Here is a 20,194-nt window from a genome sequence, read left to right as displayed (position 1 = left end):
TTGTTGCTCACCACATCGCCTTCACCTAGACCTCTGTTTGTTTCGGACACCGGTCTGTAACACCTTGCATCTAGAGCCATGTTGTCCGTTTGTTGTTCAATGAACTCTTTACCTATGCAACATATCTCCATCATACCCATGACATCTGCCCTAAAATCCAAAGCTTCCTTCTCCATGTCGTATTCACTTCTGGCGCCGCAAATGTGCGGGTCTCTCGGCCTATGACCCTCCTACAATAGCTAGACCTAGGGCATACCATTTGTGCCCAAGTTGTCGAGCCCACCTTCTGTGCTTAAACTTTGTGGGGAAATGAACGTTACTATAAATAGGAAGGAATTGTGCATTTAGCAGTCTCTAAAGGTGGTTGATACAAAGTATGCCAAAAAATAAATGAGAAGCTGAATTCATGAAGCATCAAGCTTATATTACTGGGCGTTGGAAGATAAGAGCTTGCATTATTTGGTTAATTTCAGGTGACAAAGGTTCCAAATACTTTTATAATATATTGAGGACTAATGAAAGAGAGAGATCAACCCCAAGGGATAGCGCAGTTTGTTGAACCACCCTTAGGGATGCATTATTTTGGAAATGGGCAATGATGTCTATTTTTGTAGATTGATTTTTGTGATCATGCTATGTCTTATTGCAATGAGTTGGTCTTCATCGCTGGTAGGTTTTGTCGCCCCTTGATAAAGATACCATTACAAGCAGTGAACTTTGATATCATATTGTTCATTTGCTAACACTGAACTTTAAGATGAAGAGCGCTATCATGGGTATAATCTCCTCTTTGCTTTTTGTAGGCTGTAGCTAGACCAAGTACTCAATCAAATTCCACAGTGATCGAACAATGCCTTTGCCCCAAGGCATGTTACAGACGGGATGGCCAGAGGTCACAATGTTAAATCTAGTTGAGTCATTTGCAGCTACCAACCACTATTGTGGCTTGCAGTTGAACCTACCTTCATCTAGATATTCCAAGGAAGAGAGGAGGATCCCATGAGGTTTACCTTTGAAAAAACACCAAAGAGAGAGTTAATCAAATGGAAATCCTTTCATTTTGGGGGTCAAATTGTTTCTTGGCGCGAACTTCCTTTTATCGGAATGAGGTTAATGTGACCAGATTTCTCATTATGGGGGAACCATTAGGACCATTCGAATTGGTTACCTTTGGATAAGTAGCCACGAGTGCGCGGTAGATATTCAACCAAAGTTGCCTATGATTTACACCTTGCCCCAACTGTTGTTGAGTGTGCTGGTCCAGATCTACAAGCACTAACAAGTCACTTTGTAGGACTCAAATCTTGGCGGGGGTTACAGTAGCTACCCGCTTTCACTAACTTGCAAACCATTATTGATAGGGGTCAAATTGTTAGTAATCAAGATGAAATTGTAGATGCCTTATTTGCATTCTATATATAATCGTGTATACCAAATATGCCAACTCGATTTTGATGGAAGAATTAGAGCAAGACATGCTCGTAGACAAGCCACTAATGAAAATAATCTATTGATATTAATGCTTCATTGGACTCCCTTCTTTCTTTGGAGGAGGTTAAAATAATAAAAAAGTAGTATCTATTTTGTGAAAAGTATTGTTTTCATTGCTAATGACTACTTTGATTTTATAAGGACGCTATCCTTTCCAGGACCTCTTGGCTCTGGTGTAAAAAGGGGACATGCTCATGGGGCAGCCACCCATGAAAATAATTTATTGATTTGAATGGTTCCTTGGATTCCCTTCTTTCTTTGGAGGAGGTTAAATGATAAAAGGGTAGTATTTATTTTGAAAAACGTATTGTTTTCCTTGCTAATGACTACTTTGATTTTATAAGGATGCCATTCTTTCTATGTCTCATGGACCTGGTGTAAACAGGGGACATATTAAGCTAATTCTTAAGATTGGGGTAAATTTTGGATAGAAAATTGGAAACATACCTCTCTGCTCATAATGTCTTATAAAATTCTGGCAAAATCCGTAGGTTTGAGGTTCAGACTGTGTTGTTGGTTGTAATTTCTACTTCCTGAATTAGATTTGTTCCTAGTTAATATTTCTAAGAAAACCTTGTTTCCACTTTAGAATGTATGTATTGGGCCAAGAATTCTTGTCAAAGTATCATGATGAGTTTGAAAGTGATTAATTTAGGGAAACCTATGATAGGGTTGAATGGGTTTGTAACCCATTTGGGTTGGTCCCATTGGGTCTTTGAGAAAGTTCATAACTTTATTACTATGTTTAACCATCAATGTTCCTTTTAGAGGTGCTTCACAGTTAAAAATTAATTGAAGCATTTAACTGATCCAATTTCACTCCAATGAACAGCAACCCTCTTGTGCTGGCCCTTTTTGTTTTGTTTGTTGAAACCTTGCATTGTTTTGTTAGAGGTCTCTCTGTAGTTCTCATTCCTAATGGCATGGTATTGGTTGAACTTCAATTTTCTGACAATACTTCTTTCAGCTGATGATATAAACTTTTCTCTTTAGGTTTGAAAGTGGGCCGCGTTAAATCAGAGTTAATATTTTGTAGTCACTCTCAAACTCATCATGATAGAGCAGGGTTTGAAATGGATTCCCCCTTCAAATGCTGCTTGATATGTGGGTATTCCTATTGCATTAAAAACACCATTTACAAATATGTGGAATTTGTTTTTGGAAAAGATAAACTAGTTAAATGGCATAATGGGGCTTTGTCCTTGGCAGGCACATTTTGAGTATTGCATAAATTGTTATCTGTTTTGCCTGTTTATTGTCCTTCATGTTGTTAACTAACAATGCTCAGTTTGAGGAAGAGGCATGTAGTTGCCCATAATATTTGTACTCTACCTAGAAGTAAATGTGCACTAGGACTGAGAAATCTAAGACGTCAAGAGGATGCTTTAGCCTCTAGATGTATTGTCAAATCTATTCAGGGAAATGGTTTCTCTAATGTTATATATAGGAACAAATCAGATGTGGTTTTCTTAAGAAATAAATAAATGGAAGATTTTTCTCTTTGTTGTGTCAAAAGTTGCTTTCTACAACCGAGAATGAGTGAGATGTGTAATCCTTCCATGCTCAACATGGAGTTGACGCATGGCATTTAGAAAATATTTCAATGTTGGGCATAAATAAAATATTTCCATATATACCTAATGTAAAATAATTTATATCTATCTATATAAAGTAACTGAAAGTATGTGGGGAGATGTGTAATTCGATTAGTGCTTAACATGTACAAGTGGCATTAAAAAATATTAATAACAAAAAAAACTTTTCTATGTTGGCCATAAATAAAATATTTGAATGTCCATATTGAATAAAATATTTCAATATCAATTTTATATATACATCCATCAAGCAATTGAACGTAAAAGAACTCTTTTGTATTGAAAGACACTTTCTACAAACCAGTGTGAGGGAGGTGTAATTCCTTTTGTGATCAACCTGGAGTTGACATGTGGCATTTAAAAACTCTCTGTGTCTCTCTCTCTCTATATATATGTATGTATGTATGTATATATTTGAAATAAAATATTTTTAATGATTAAAACATTTGCATGGTATGTTGCTTAATTTGAGGGAGATGTTTAATTTCTTTAGTTCTCAACATAGGGTTGATAAATGGCACACACACACATATTTTTTTTCATGTAACCAAGCACTCCACCCTCTTGTAAGGAAGGTTAAGACATTTTTCAAGGCTCAAAACATTTAGCAAAAAGGCTCAAAACCATTACAACAATATACTCAATATGAGATCAACTTGTCATTTATGGAAATTGAATTTGAGTGGGGAGGATAACAATCATTCCTTCCAACCACCTAAGATAAACCCAATTGATGGTGTGTATATATGTGTGTGTGTGTGTAACCAACGTAGATCCATCTTAACTTTAAATCTATTATTCATTTGAGTTTCTACGAAAGTTAATTTTGTTTTGGTGGACAAGAAGATATTTTGTAGTAGATTCTTGATTTAGTCTATGCATTCACATAAGAAGACACCCTCCTATTGTTATCCTTTTATCCTTTGACTCCACTTGGCCAATGGACTTGAACCTAGTTTTTCTCCTTCCATCACCCTTTTATAATTTCTCCTTCACAACTCTGTTTTAGTAAAGTCAACTTTTCATTTTCACCTTGAGCCTTTATGATAATGCTTTAATAATCCTATTCTTGGGGAAGCTCCCCTTATGTCGAGGAGAGCTAGACTAAAGTGTGGGAGAAAGTTATGGTGACATTAGATAACCTCTTCAAGTTCCGTGTAGGCTAGAAATGCTCTTTTGCATCAAATGTGTCAATGAAAGAGTAGAACATAGGTAACAAAATTCCTCATTAAGAAGATTGTTCTTTTGCTAAGAAGCAATTTAATTGTGATTTAGTGTCCCTTTAATTCCTTTGTGTATATTGATAGAAAATTTCATTATGTACCTTCTTTCTTAAGTTGGATTAGCTACATATTCCATTTTTTGTTAGTAGACACACTCTCATACACATTTATAGGACTTTATTCATTTTTATTCCTACAAAAGTTAATTCGTTTTGGTGGACAACAAGATAAGTGTTATATCTCTGATATGAAAATATAAGATAATAGAAATAAACCCAAGAAATAGCAGATAGAAATACATAAAAATGATTCACTTTATTGATATCAAACCCTTAAGGTAGGGCAACACCATACATTCACTCCTTAAGGAAGGAGAACACTCCACAAGTCATATGCCTGTTCATACAATAATCCTTGACATCTCTCAATGGGGAGTCTCTAGCCTCTATATAGGCCTCATACATACAATACCATGGGTCATTACCATGGTTCCCTCAATACCATCTATCTAATACCATGGGCTTATACATTATTGCTAACTACTTGTGGTCCCTTACATGATACGGGTTAACCACTTTATTTATTACTATTGCCCATCCCATTATTATTCCGTTGGGTACCTCCCTTTGTACCCCGTATTATCCCCCTTAGGTATACTACATTCCACCCCCCTTAACATGTTTCATCCTCGAAACATGGGAAGAACACAAATAATACGATCTACTCAAAAGAGTAGTCCACTGGTACCATGCACGTGCATCTAGCCATCCAAGAGAAAGGTGAACCCTTGATCCAGCTAGTGCCTCGCTCGCTTGAGATGGAAGTTGACCATGGCGGCTCTTCCGTGTTGATGTGTAGTAGGTGGATCGCCGATACTCTCTATCTATCATGTGGGGGTTATTGTCCTTGTGGCTAATTCGTTGCTATCTTGTTGGTTGTTTTCTTGCGGGGTGATGTGGGTGGTGATATGCTAAAGTTTTAACCAACAGTGGAGGCTGAGTGGTATCTGGTACATGTTGTGGTGCCTGTTGTTGTTTTTTATCTTCCAATATTACTTCAACCATTGAGTCCTCATCTGATGTATCAGTACCTGTGACCTTTTCTGCTTCAGCCTCTACCTGTTTTTCTGGTACGTGGTTTGATGTTTGTGTGTGGTTGTCGACCATCAATGGCTCATCATCTGATATGTCAGTCCCTGGAACATCTTCTACTTCAGCCTCCGTGGACTCTACTTGTTTATTAATGGAAATATCCTATAATGTAATTTACTTCTTTTAATACCAGAGCTTCAGGAATTTCTTCTGCACATTAATATTGACAGTACCCACAGATTCCATCCAAGGATATCCTAAAACAACATCTATGTTATCCATATTTGAAGTGTAAAAATCACAATGCAACACATACTTATGCATCGAAAGCTTCATATCTTTATAAACTTGCACATCCTCATCATTAACATGTGTGTTTTCAATGTGTTTTGCTGACACTTGCAAATTTTTTGCCAAATTGACATTTATGAGATTTTTCTTGCAACTAGGATTTATAGATACAATAATCTTCTCCTTCTGAATCAATCCATGAATCTGCAATAAGGAGACACTCGTAGAAAATAACCCTTTACGTGTCTCATTCTCCTTTTTTCTAGCACAAGACCATTTGTTTAAAAGGACTCTTCCAAATTTTGCATCTGAAAGTTTGGTCAGCTGCTTGTAGTCAAGTGGAACCACCATTTGGCAGCCTCATCTTTGAAACCAAGCCACACTGAATCCTTCCAATCTTTTGCCCATACTGACTTTTTTTGTTTTATGTATTCTTCAATAGGAGGACCATTATCTTTTCTTGTAAAACTTAGAACAACCATGAAGAGGGTTTTGAAAAAAATTCACTTAGCGAAAATTTGAAATGGCCACAGTTTTGTCAAGATTGCTCAGAATCCCTATTATGACCTATTTTTGGGAATGGAACAACCATTCTGCATCTTCTCATGTGGTAGAAATCCCGATTTAGGCACTAGAATTTTCTTATTCACGCTACAACTGTCCTGCCGACACAAAAATTTGCTGAAAAATAGCTGATTTTAAATCAGCGATATCTCCCTCATCTAGACTCCGATTTGACTGATTTTTTTTTGAACTTGGATATTTTTTCACAAACAATCCAGATCTGCAATTAGATTCTGCAGATTTTGCACTAGAATGTACAGATTTGCTCCGCAAACTCGCCGCCTTGAAAAATGTCTGCCACTCAACTGATTTTTATATCAGCGATATCTCCCTCATTCGGATTCCGATTCGGCCAATTTTCTTTACAAATTGAGTATTTTTTCACCAACAACCCAGATATGCAATTATATTTTGCAGATTTTGCCCCAAATCATACAGATCTGATCTGCAAACTCGCTGCCCCGAAAAATGTCTGCAACACCACTGATTTTTAAATCAGCGATATCTCCTTCATCCAGACTTCGATTCAGCCTAATTTTTTTTTGAAATTGGGTATTTTTTCACAAACAATCCAGATCTGCAATCAGATTCTGCAGATTTTGCACCAGGACGTAGAGATTTGCGCTGCAAACTCGCTGCCTCGAAAAAATGTCTGCAACACCACTGATTTTTAGATCAATGATATCTCCTTCATTTGGACTCCGATTTGGCCGAATTTTTTTTTTGAACATGGGGTATTTTTCACAAAGAATCCAAATCTGCAATTAGATTTTGCAGATTTTGCCCCAAAACGTACATATCTGATCTGCAAATTCACCGCCCCAGAAAGTTCCTGCAAAAATTATAAAATTTTTTTTCCACTTTTGCCCAAGAAAGTGCTCTGATACCACTTGTTATATCTTTGATCTGAAAATATAAGATAATAGAAATAAACCCAAGAAATAACAGATAGAAATACATAGAAATGATTCACTTTATTGATATCAAACCCTTAAGGTAGGGCAACACCATACATTCACTCCTTAAGGAAGGAGAACACTCCATGGGGAGTCTCTAGCTTCTATATAGGCCTCATACATACAGTACCATGGGTCATTACCATGGTTCCCTCAATACCATCTATCTAATATCATGGGATTATTACATTATTGCTAACTACTTGTGGTCCCTTACATGATACGGGTTAACCACCTTATTTATTACTATTGACCATCCCGTTATCATTCCATTGGGTACCTCCCTTTGTACCCCATATTATCCCCCCTAGGTATACTACAATAAGATTGTGGTAGGCTCCTCATTCTAGCTACACAATCACATAAGAAGACACCCTCCTATCGTTATCCTTTAACTGTGCTTGCCTAATTGACTTGACGCAATTTTGATCCTTCCATGACACTTCTATAATCTATCTTTCACAACTAGGTTTTGCTAAAGATAACTTTTCATTTTCACCTTTAACTTTCTTGACGGAACAAACAAAGTTTGTTTTTCAAGTTAAATACTCCTGAAATAAATACTCCTGAAGACTTGGAATATGTAGATCTCCATTGAAGATACAAGATTATATATTAAATGTATGAATAAGAATGACGATACAATTGGGAGTTAGGGTCCTGTATATATAGTCAGGTAAGTACCCTTTCACGAATAATCATATCTGTAGAGACACGCCTCTTTGTTTAACTAATTATTATTTAATTACATATTATTATGATTATTTTTTATTATATATATTTATTACTTTTACATAAATTATATTCATAACATTGCCTTCCCCTTCAAAAAGCTTTGTCCTCAAAGCTTGTTGATGAAAAGACTTGATCTCTTTTTTTTGTTTCGAACATCTTCTCATCTTGGTACTGTCATCTTCGTTGACACAAGTTGATATGATCCTCTAAGTGACAAACAAAACTGTCCGTACTGAGAAGGGATCAGACCATCCTAAATCAATCTTTTGGGGAATCTTGTGGTGACTGGAAACTTGTGATGAATTGTTATCACATGAGTGCAATGCGTTGACATTAGTATTCTTTAGAACATCATTTTGTTGTTTTTGTTTTAAATATGCAGCTTGATTGAGTTGTCTACTCTCATGATTCAGATGTCGATAAGGAATTCTAATGATTTGATTTTCCCTTATCTTGTTTGTGTCGTTTTCTTGATTTATTTGAAGTACCTGATTTCCTTTAGTTATGGAAGTTGAATGGTTAATTTCTGGATCTTCACTTGAATCTTTTGTTGCTGGAACTGCAACATCTGAGTACATCTTTACTAAAACTAGTTTGCGCTCTTCTTGAGTTGTGATATTGACTGGATGAGTATTTGTTGTTTTTCATCAACTTCAATTTCTACATTTGATATTTCCTTCTCAGTAAGTTGTTGTACCTTGTTTTCTAATGAATTTGTCCTTCTTAAGCTTCTTAATTTGTGTCAATTATTTTTCACTATGGTCTTTAAGTCGAGAAACTTCTTCATTGTTGTGAGTGGTGATCTTGTCAATTTCTCTTTTTATATTTTGTAGTACCTGTTTACCTTCTTGAAAATTATTTTTGAAATATCTTGTATGTCTTTTGGTGTTATTGAATTTGGCTTTAGGGTCCCAGAGTTTCCATCCAGGGTGAGCCCAAAATAATGTCGCCTTGATTGTTCCATAGGGTTTGAACTGAGTATTACTCCATGGGGGTTTATTAGTATGCAACAATGAATTCTGAGTACAATCTTTGGAAGCTCAACTAGGTGTCCAAACAACAAGATCTGAGAGAAAATATTTAGAGGGAATAATTCTCACTCCACAAGAAAACCCGAGGCCTCTGAAACCTGGCTGTCAACCTTTGTGCAGGCTGAATCTGCTTTTGACGATCCGCGCATCTGTTTTGGGAAAACCGGTGCGGCACTAATCTGTGACGTTAGGAAAACCTGCACGATCCTTGTGACTAATTTGGGTTAGTTTCTCTAGGAATACTTCAGTCACTTGCTTCTGCCTCTTCGGATCTGGAAATCTTCCTCCGGATCACTGTCTCTGCCCCTCTAACACTTTGCTACTCGATCTTTGACTTGATCACTCTTGCTGACCTGCACTGGAGGATCAATTTGTTTAGATCACTGAGTATCTGCAACTAGTCACACTCTCAAGTGCTCCTCACGTGTATTTTCCATCTACCCATTGATTTCTTCTTATAATCCTCTGTTGGGGCTCTAATGACCAAGATTAAATCTTAATCAAGGGCCCAAATTAATTCCCAGGCGATCCGTGTGAGTTTCTAGAGAATTCTCACCTTGACTTAATTAATTCCTATGTTGCAGGAAACGTTAGGTCTGAGCCCATTTATGGACAAAAATGATAAGGAAACGCGTTTCCAGGTTGTACAACCACGTTTCAATGATAAAGTGACTTTTTTTTCAAAATTTTCTTTTGATTTTTCATTTTATTTTTTTATTTTCACTCCCTTGCAATTCAGGGGTGATAGAGGGAGCTATTGAAGATTGGAAACAATTTTTTTTGAGTGGGGTAGTCTATTGTTCAAGCTTATGGCCCTAGTGTTGATATGCAGTGTATGATAATGTTAAATTTTTAAAGTAAAAGTGACATTCTCCTTGATATTTCATTTTCATCATTTTACTTAAATTTTTAACATTACCATGAAATGACTTGGGATGTTTGAGAATGGTTTCGCCCTCATTGTATTTCGTATGGAGAAAGTAGAATTTTAGGTCTCACTCAAAATCCAACAGACTTATCAATTTTTTTTTTTAGTTTTCAGGATTTCAGGATTGGGGGGATTGCAATATTTCCATTGGATTTTGTCATGTACTATGGTATAGAACTTGTATTTAACCAAGAGAACCAAGCCCTCTATGCAGGGGAGACTCCCAATAATCAAGAGCACCTAGTGTACTAAGGCCATTCAACTATGCAGGAGGAGACTCCCAATCAAGCATGAGACAAGAAATTAGAAATTTCTCGTAGCTGATTTTGGATATTGCTATTTTCATTATGTGATCATTCATGAGTAAATGTGATGTAAATTTAGAGACTTATAGTTTATGCATTGACATTGGACAGTTTAATCATAATGTAATAAGTTATAATGTATTATGCTTTATGATTGCACATATTTCTTAAATGTCCATATATATATATATATATTGCGTTTCCCCGTTTCCAAAATTAGGGGGAGGGGGGCGGGATCACGTTTTGTACCCGTACCCGTTTTCTCGTATCATGCAACTTAAATTAATTATGATTAATTAACCATTTTTCCTAAGTTTAGACTTAGGAAATATCAAAAAATAGATTGATAATCTAATTAAATCAGTTCTAGGTGGAATTTCTAGAAACGATTTCTGGGTTTTGGAGATCTCATGCATTCTAGCCCCTCCACCAAATTTCATGGCTAGAACATATCCGATGTACAAAAACTAACATAGGACTCACAAAGATTGAGAAGAAGGAGATCTCTCTTGTCTACACACACACACTATTTATTCAAAATTATAGACATCAAATAGAAAGATCTACAACTTCCACCACAACTTAGAGCATTTAAAAATAGGATGATCCGGAGCCCAAATAATGATTGGTTCATAACCCTGATATGACATGGGAGGGTTTGCACGTCATTTGTTGACCCCAACGTTGGAGATTGTTTTTGTATGGATGTCTCCTGGGATTGAATAAGTGCTTCTCTAGAAAGAGTTTGTAAGTTTAATGCCTATTTTCTATATCTTGTCTATTGTATTTGTGTAGTAGTGTTTCTATTTTTTGTGCCATGATGAAACTGCTAAATCTTTTTTGAAATCTTGCTCCTTTATGATATGCAAAATTGTCTTTCTGGAAACTTTAAGGGAACTCTGAGTGTGCATCTCTTAAGTTTAAATTTTCCCCTCACAAGAAAAATAGCTAGGGTTTTAAAATTGCACACCCTAGTCATCCCCCCTTACTCCAACAAGGCCATTCTTGTTGAACTTTACCCTAGGAGACTAGATTTAGCCCATTTAGGACAAGGCACTAGTTATAATTATGTTGATCAACCATCTTATTAATTAAATTTCTCCTTCTTCCTAGATATTTAGGGTTAGGGCTAGGGTTTTATGTGAAAAACTGCTAAAAATTAAATTCATGTTGATGTTCTATGGTATTTAAAGTAGGAAATGCATGAATAAATAATATAATAGCAAATCTAGCATTGTTGGATGCCAAATTCTCCTCTCTAGGGCTGATGTCATCATTTATTTTGCTGTTTATGTATGATTGCAGCCATAAACTCCTTTAAGAACCCTAGATCCTTGGTATTTATTTGAAGTTCTTATCTTCTTTGTTGAACAACGATTAGAAGACCTTTTCTTTAGGCTGTTGTATGACATCACATGCCTATTGGTGTAGGAATTGGGTACCTGAAATTTGGCATGGAATATTTAGGACCTCCAGGCTCCACCGGTATTGTATCCTGTCCTATAGACGTCATTACCTGCACCTTCAGCCATATTCATTGAATACGTTTGGGTGAACCTTTAGAGAAGCTTCCTTTGTGGTCAAAGACCACTAAAGAGCAGGAGAGAAAGGTTGCTAAGGTGATGGTTGCAACTGTTTCTCTTGTTTCCCTAAGGTCTGGTTCTGCCTACTGTGCTTTGCACTAGGCCTGCTAGATTTTGTGGCGATGTGTACCACTGGCATCAAGGAAATCTGCTATTGTTGTTCTAGATCTACTCCTTTTCTGTGAAGTTCCACTAGCATTAGGGAATCCATATGTGGTGACTTTGAAATGGCCAAATTTAGCTGTGGATCAGATTGAACCTTTAGATCTAAACAAAATATTACGAAGAATGAGTTTTGGGCTTACTCCTTTAGCTGTCTAACTGTTAACAGCAGTAGTTAGTGACTATGGTGGCTTTTGATCTCTCCAAGCTCTCACAAAATTTGCTTTCCTCGAAACTAGCTAGGCTTCCAGGCTGTCAAATCTAAACAGAAAAACCTGAGCCAAAGATGAATGGAAGAATGGAAATGAGGAAGTTGATGCATGGGAGTGCTTCAGGCAATTTGGTAATGCCATGGGGTGTGTCTAGGGAGTGAGGGTGATTTGATGGTGGAGTGGTGTTAGAGCACATCCTGAGTGTTGAACTCAGGAGCAATTCTGACAGTTTCCAGAGACAGGCAAGGAACAATATCTAAAGGGAGGGAGTGCACTCCTTGAGCACTCCCATTGGCAAATTGTTTTGGTTGTGCTCTTAGGAATGCTCCCTGAGCGAACAGCTTCAGGAGTGTGAATCCAGAGCAGGATCACTGCCCTACAGGGAAATTATGGTATCTCTGATGTAATTGGTTAATGGTGATGGTTCACTATTCCAGATATCCATTCTGGCTGTGGGGGATTCAGGAGGAGCCCAAGTTGGAGGATTCTTTGAATGCTCGTGGTTCACCAATGAAACCCCAAACTGATATTGAGTTTACTCCGGTCAAATTCTCCTGACCATCAAGGGTATAATTTACACCATGATTATACCTAGGATACTCATGATTGAAAATGTTTTATTCTTCAGTGATGCTGAACTTTTTTAATTTTTTTATGGTGTTTTTGATACAGTTGCCCTTGGTTATCTTTGGTAAATTGATATAGCTGGTCTTATTTTTTGCTTGGTTATATTTGGTTTTAATTTTTTTCGCCCATGTTACTGAAATTTTGTCTTTTACAGTGGCATTTTTGTAACTTTGTTCCACAATTCGTTTTTTACAGTTTTATCTAGAGAATGGCATAGGTTTGTACTTTTGTTTTTTTCCAAGGTTCAATATTTTAAAAAAGGTTTTGCTTTTATAGAAACTATTACTACAATTTCTTTAAGTTGAAGCATACTTTGAACTTTGGATGTCAATCCTTGGAAACGAGAGCTGTATATCGCCAAAGGATAGAAGTCCATTTAGCAAATCGGCTGCCGTGAATGATTGATATATTCATTTTTTTAATTAGTCACTCTTTGAGAGTAAAACAACAGTGACGTTTTTATGTTTTATGTGGTCAACTTTAGCTACATAAAAAGTCATTCCAGTTTGCAAACTAAGAGAATAGACTAATAGGACGATACTTTCAAGATATATTGGTAGGAATTTTGTGAAGCTCTTATTCATGAGTGTGAGTATGACTAGTTACTTATCAATACATGGATTTTCTTGTACAGGGAATTATTCAAATGAACACAGAAATAATCTCTTTATAATGCTTTTATCAACAGATATGTTAGCTTTCTCTGACAATATTGTCCCTTTGTTTGGTGCAGATGCAGGCAGTTGCATTGCTGTACAATTATTATCATCGGAAAAATTATCCACATCTTGAATTCCTTAACTGCCTCCCTTTCTGCAGGCTTGCTGTCGTTACATGCGCAAAACTTATAGCGTATATGGGAGTCATGAAGGGTGGTAAGCAATCAGAATCTAATTACCCTCAGCATCTTGCTACACCCACTGAGAGAATGGTTAAAGAGGCCTGTGAAACATGCAAAGCGCTTGAATCCCCAAAGACAATGCCTGACCTAAAGGCTTGGCCAACGTCTAAAGTTGCAGTATTCATAGTTGACACTATGAAAGAGAGGTGCATCCTCACTTATGGTTCAATTACAAAAGGAGTCTGGTCTCTTGTCGAGAAAGAAGTCGATGGTTTTGACAACTTACCTGGAGGATCTTTTGAGTCTGACAAGAAGAATTGGGTAAAGCAAAAAGAAAAAGGTGCAAATAAGAGGGCAGTGGGAAGTGTTTTAAATGCTGGAGATAATGAAGGTGTAATGAAGGACAAGTTTCTCCAGTTGGCCTTTTCAGCTGTGAAGGAACAAACAGGTACTTCTCTTTGTCTGCCTTCACTCTATATCTGGAATTGTTTCAATCTGCCCACACAATATCTTATGATGAGCAAATATTAAACAACCAAGAAAGAGTAACATCACAAGATTGCTGTTGAGCAAATATGAAACTGCCAAAAAGGAGTAAACATCAGAAGAGTGCTTTATTACTATTGTTGTTGTTGCAATCATTTTCCAGAAACAGTCTGTAGATTATCTACTATGCAGTTGATTTATTGTATTTTAGGCAATCCATCACTTGTACACACACATTTAGGTCTGTAGCTTCTCTTCTATATTCTTCATTCTTACTTCTTGGCTTTTATCGGCATTCAGTTTTGGTGTTAGATCATTAACATTTGTTTTGTATTTTGAAGAAACTGTTTATTTAAGAAGACCTGTTCCTGGATAACAACATAGTTTGATTTATTATTTTAGATGGAGGTCTACAAGGAAAATATTCTGAAGATGAGATGATCATGTTGCTCACAATGTATTTTGAACAGGCATTGATGAACATAGCCTGGAAGTAATGTCAAAGATTTTGGTTTATTCTTTATCCAAAACTAAGACAAGCTGTCTTCTATATATGATGCGGTACGTAAGGGAAACTCATGAGTTTGTAACTCATAGAGAGGCGAAATGGGTTCCACTCAATGAAGCTCTTAATAGGTATGCAATGTCAGTTAATTCACTTGTCAAGGATTGTCATTCTTAAGTTGCCAGAAAAGATATGTTTATAGTATTCTTTCATTAGAGTTCTTGATTTATGCAGGATAAAACATTGTATCCCTTGTCTAAAGTACAATTTTTCTTTTGGATTTAAACTCAGATGTTAGGATCTCCTCTAAGTAAAGTTTGGTCAGTCCTTTTGGGTGAATTTTACATATGTAGAAATGGTAGAAATGGATGCTGTGGGTGAGATGTAATGATTATCTCCAGTCGATATGCGTGAGTCCATCGCAGCATTTTGTCTTCTATTTTTCAGGTTACAGGTGCAAGCAGCTGAATATGTAACTGAAGTGTATAAACTGTATTTTTTTGTTGCAGTGTAGAAGGGCCGTTGATTGAAATTGTCTCACCAGGTAATTTTGGGGCTGCAACAACAGTTTCCTACTTTCATCTACGACCATATTATGATGCTATCCGTGCTTGGTGGTCCAGGTACATAGTGATATATAATGTTGAACAATTGCAATTTGTAGTAGTTTGAATTAAAATGTTTTATGTTTTGAATCATCTGCTTTGCATTAGCTAAATTGTGTGCATGCTCTGGAAACTTGTAATTTTTCACTTTTAGCCATCAAGCTGCAGAGCTATGCCAGTCTTATATTTTTTTTTCAGTTATAACTTATTATACCTTAGCCATATAGATGATTATGTGGCATGAATGATAATTGTTGACTTCATCTTTGCAGAAAGGATTCAGCACAGGCACTAGAGAATGTACAGTGTGCCGAGGGTCCAATTTCTGTGGCACTGGATCATCAGGACAACCCAACACATTCACCTACAGTTAAGAACAATAAGCAAGGAAGTACTGCACCAAAATTTTCAGCTACGATAGATGACCTTGGCAATATGAAAGCAGATTTCCCAGAGGATCCCTTTGACAGTATCAGAGAAGTCAAAAGTGGAAGTGAGCTGATTGCGCCTGGAATGAACCCCGCAAGAGATTCAACTAAGCGCACCTTAAGGTCCACAGAGAAGCCTTCAATTCCTGTAAAAGATAAAGCTATCATGGCTGAGAAGAGTATAGTGACAACAAAAGAAAGAGTGGATAAAAGAAAATCAATGCAGCAGTCCTCGGGCAATCATTCCATCTCTATGCAGAATAATTCCATTTCAACTGAGCAGATTTCATCACCATCGAATGGTCAAGGGATTAACAGGAAAGGCTTGGTATGTTGTTTTCTTTGATACATTTGTACTTTAAGTGCTTTATGGTGGGGTCATAATTATATCTTTGCTCTGTGAATCTGCATATAAGGTGGGTTGGGAAGGTGCTCCGGATTAGTTTTTATGTTGGTTTGAGAGTGAGAATGATAGGCGATACTTTTCTTGATGCTTTTATTGGGTGGTAATTTTGGAGTCAGAGACTCAGAGTTGATGCTTTCTTGTTCTTGACACTTGTCTCATTAGCTGTATACAGAGAACTCTGGATAGTGCCTGAAAATTGCCTGCTGTTTGAATGTTTTTGGCAACATTTTCGGTCGAAACATGCAATTTTTTTTCAGACGTTACTAAGTGACAGTGTTACTGCACAACTTTATTCTGCAGAGGGAGGCCGGCAGGTTGTGAATAGACTCCATGAAAATGTGGGTTTTCATCCATATTTTGTTCAGGGTCCACAAAACAGGAACAGTGGTAGAGATTGATGTTTCACAATTGTTGGCTTAGCGAACGTATGGGTTGCGTAATCTCTACAATTATAGTCATTAATTTGCAGGACAGGTTTCGAATGGTGCATTTGATGGCTCAGAGCTGTATGGAGGCCAAAGATTGAAGTGAACAGAGAAAATTGAACCCCAACACATGACAGATCTTGAAGGGCACATTTGACAGTTGTATGGAGGCCCGAGGACGAAGCGAATAGAGAAACCAAAACCAAATCTAACCTTAGCTGTATTTGTGCCGAACCTAAATTATTTTGAGGTTCACCGAACTTTGAACCTTAAGGTTCAGTTTCGGCAAACACAGTGACTTAGGCTGCAATAGCAGCTGGTGTCCTTCTGGAATTTGGTGCAAATGGACCCTATGACCTGTTAGGCATTATGCTTTAGTGGAAAAGGTGGAACCTTGTGAGGAAACCCAAGGTATACTGCCTGATAGGATGGCATTAGGATAGACTAATGTGCCTAAACCACAGAGACTCGCACTGGGCGCTTGCAGTCATGGAACTATCCAAATGCCCAACAACATTGGTGACAACCAATTGAGCTTACCCCTTGTGCCATATATATATATATATATATATATATATATTATATTCATTGGTTTCTAATGATCTTGGTGCAACAAATTTTCCCCTACCCAATTTGACAGTTTACAAGTATTATAGCTAGTGTACAACATGCCAATTAAAATACTTTAGCCAGGGAACCATGAGTGGTGGTATCTTTTCTGCCAAAGCAGCCTGAGATCTGTACTCGATCCCAGCTATTATTGCAAGCATTGGCACACAGCAAGCTTGACTCAAGTTAGAACGTCATTGGAGAGATTTGAACTTGGTGGGGGTGATTAAAACACCCTGTATTCACTAACCCAACAAACCATCATTGACAAAAAGTAACAATATTTAATGTATATGTCATGTGATAAGGGAAAATAGAGCTGGTAAGCAAATAAAGGATCTACTTGGTCCATGTTGACATTGACAATTGGTGGATTACAGATTAATGTGCGTCACTCAAAATTTGTGGAACAAGAATATGAAAGACAATTGTAGGAGTAGGCAGTGGAATAAATCAATGTGGAAAAAGTTGAAGTCGGGATTAATTCGGCAAAAGGGTCCAAAAGTTGAAAAACTTGTTCAAGTCGGGAGTTTTTTGAAAAAGTCAGCAAAATTGAAAAAACACAAAAATATTCATTTTTTTAACATCTAGAGTATCCACAACATCAAATAAATGCATTTCCACATAAACGTGTAAAGAAAGATAATATATAATATGTATATGAAGTCTAGTGCTACATCACATATCAAAATTGTAAATCAACTCCTAAATCTTGAGTCTTGTTTGAGTCTCAACTCTCAAGAGTCAAAATATCAACAAAAAATATAATAAATGTATATCATGAGTCATCTAAAAGTCATAAAGTAATCAGTGACTGAGATCCTCTTCCCCTTTTACGGGAATAGGGAATGGATTTTTCTTTTCCTCTAGAGGAAGAAGGCCCAACCCCTGGAAATACAAATGGAGTCAGTCATCCTCTAGAAGCCGATGGAAGAGGTGGCCTCTGTCCTATGCTGCTGCTGCCCATCCTAGATGGAGTCACCTCCTTCTCATCATCCTCAACCAACTCTGCCTCCTAACACTGATGTTGCTCTTCCTCCTCTACCTCTGGCTCTCCCTCCCCTGCAACTGCTACCTCCTCTAGATCCACACCTAACCAATCCGGGATCGAGTCCATGATCGACCTCTCAATCTCGACCTTCCATGCAGCGGTGGTATCAATATTGTCCAATGAGATGGCTTCCACATCAGTAGGTGTCTAAAGTTGTCTCACCCACTATCGAAGATTGTAGTAGACGTAGACCATGTCATTGAGGTGTTGGGACTCCAATCTGTATTAGGGTCATAGATTGTAAATTAGGGTCATAGATTGTAAATTAGTACTTAGAAAATTTAAATATTAAAAATAATCAAATGAATTCAAAAAATTTAATTTGAATTTTTTTTACCCGTTGCACTTTTTGCTGTGTATTTTGTCAAATATAGTCCAGTTGCGATCACACCCAGAGGAACTACATGTTTGGTTGAGCACTTGAATGGCAAGCTTTTGGAGATTGGGTACTCTGGCACCATAGCTTGCCCACCAAGCATCTACAAGTTAAAAGAAAAATGAGAAACATAAAAAAAACATTGAAATTCTAAACTTGAAAGTTTGAAACACGCTGAAGCTTATTTGGCATTTTGGTTGTCCTATTCTTAAGAGCCATGGTAAGACCAAATGTGCCACCTCCCATCCTATATACCTCCATTTTTTTAGAAATATCTTCATGTTCTTGCTCAGATGACACCATCCTCTCGACACAAGTGAAGAATCCATCCATCTCCTCGGCATCAAATTTGAAACCACAAGGGTAAGAAAATGCGGGGTTGAGGTAGATACCTGCAGCATGAATGGGGCGATGGAGGGTATTGTTCCATCGCTCATCAATCACTCTCCATATGACCTATTGTTTCTCTAACCCCTCGTCTCCCATATCTTCATAATAAGCACAAATGGCTTCTTTGGCCCTATCCATGGCTTCATACAAGTAGCCCATTGTGGGCTTGTCTCCATCAACCAACCGAAGAACCCTTACCAAAGGTTCTGAAATGGCACACACCTCCTCTACTCCTGCCCAAAAGCTCTGATCATATGCAACTATTTTGCATATGCCCTCTCCCTCTGCTTTGTGGCTAATAGATAAAGCACGCCAATCCAGTGAAAGAAACATGCTCTTCACGTCCCACATAGAATTCAACAAAGATTGAAGAGATATGAAAGTAGTGGCAAATCATGTAATGGTAGGACGCACCAACTCTTTGTTTTTGGTGAATTTTCTCTTCAAGCTAAGCACAAATGCATGGTTATATATAAATTTTGTTATGCTCCTGGCTGATTCAACAATATCCCTCACAATACGAATCTTACCTATATCCTACAACATCAAGGCAATGCAATGAGCAGCACAAGGTGTCCAAAACAAGTTAGGATACCTCTCCATAAGCAACTTGCCAGCTGCAACATAATTTGTAGCATTGTCTGTTATGACTTGGACAACATTGCTTGGGCCTACTTCCTGAATGAAGAGGTCCAACAACTCACATAATGTACGTGCATCTTTAATGTGTGCAGATGCATCAACATATTTGATAAACATTGTCCCTTTGGGACAACTAACCAAGAAGTTAAGAAGGGTCCTACCCTTCTGGTCAGTCCAACCATCTGACATGACTGTGCATCCAGTTTGTTCCCATGATGCCCTAAACTCCTATAATATAGAAGTGCAATCAGTCTTTTCATCTTGAAGAAGAGGCCCTCTCAATTCTGCAAAGGTGGGGGCTTTGTACCCCGAGCCAACGACAACAACAACATCAAACATAGACTGGTAGAATGGGTTTGTCTTGGCAATGTTGAAAGGAACATCACTCCATAGAAGACACTTACTAACCAACCTGTCAGCTTCTGCCTTTTCCTTTTTTTAAGTGCTGATTTGATGCTAGATTGTGCACCAGCTGTGGTTCTAGGAACAAAAAAAGATGAGATAGATGAGGGGTTGGGACATATGAGTGAGGAAGGTGATGCTGAAGAAGCACTGCCACTCTCAATTCCCCCCACTCTTGAGGCCCCTACAAGTTGGAATTTTAGTCCTGCCTTGGTGTCTTTTCCCTCTTTATCC

General features: G+C 37.4%; 1 protein-coding gene across 1 annotated transcript in view; it reads left to right on the top strand.

Moving 5' to 3' along the window:
- The window catches only part of LOC149153990 (uncharacterized), a 130,221-nt gene that overhangs the window by 18,127 nt on the left and 91,900 nt on the right, over positions 1-20,194 (top strand). Inside the window, exons 3-6 of the mRNA XM_089439206.1 lie at positions 13,528-14,083; positions 14,592-14,757; positions 15,136-15,249; positions 15,504-15,987. Of these exons, the coding sequence (XP_089295332.1) occupies positions 13,528-14,083; positions 14,592-14,757; positions 15,136-15,249; positions 15,504-15,987 (1,320 nt within the window). The remainder of the gene's footprint in view (positions 1-13,527; positions 14,084-14,591; positions 14,758-15,135; positions 15,250-15,503; positions 15,988-20,194) is intronic.

This window comes from Pinus tabuliformis, chromosome 9 (genome assembly GCF_031772625.1).
Source record: "Pinus tabuliformis cultivar Carrire ecotype Pingquan chromosome 9, CPIR1, whole genome shotgun sequence".
Lineage (NCBI taxonomy): Eukaryota > Viridiplantae > Streptophyta > Pinopsida > Pinales > Pinaceae > Pinus > Pinus tabuliformis.
This window is presented reverse-complemented; position numbering and strand designations above follow the sequence as displayed.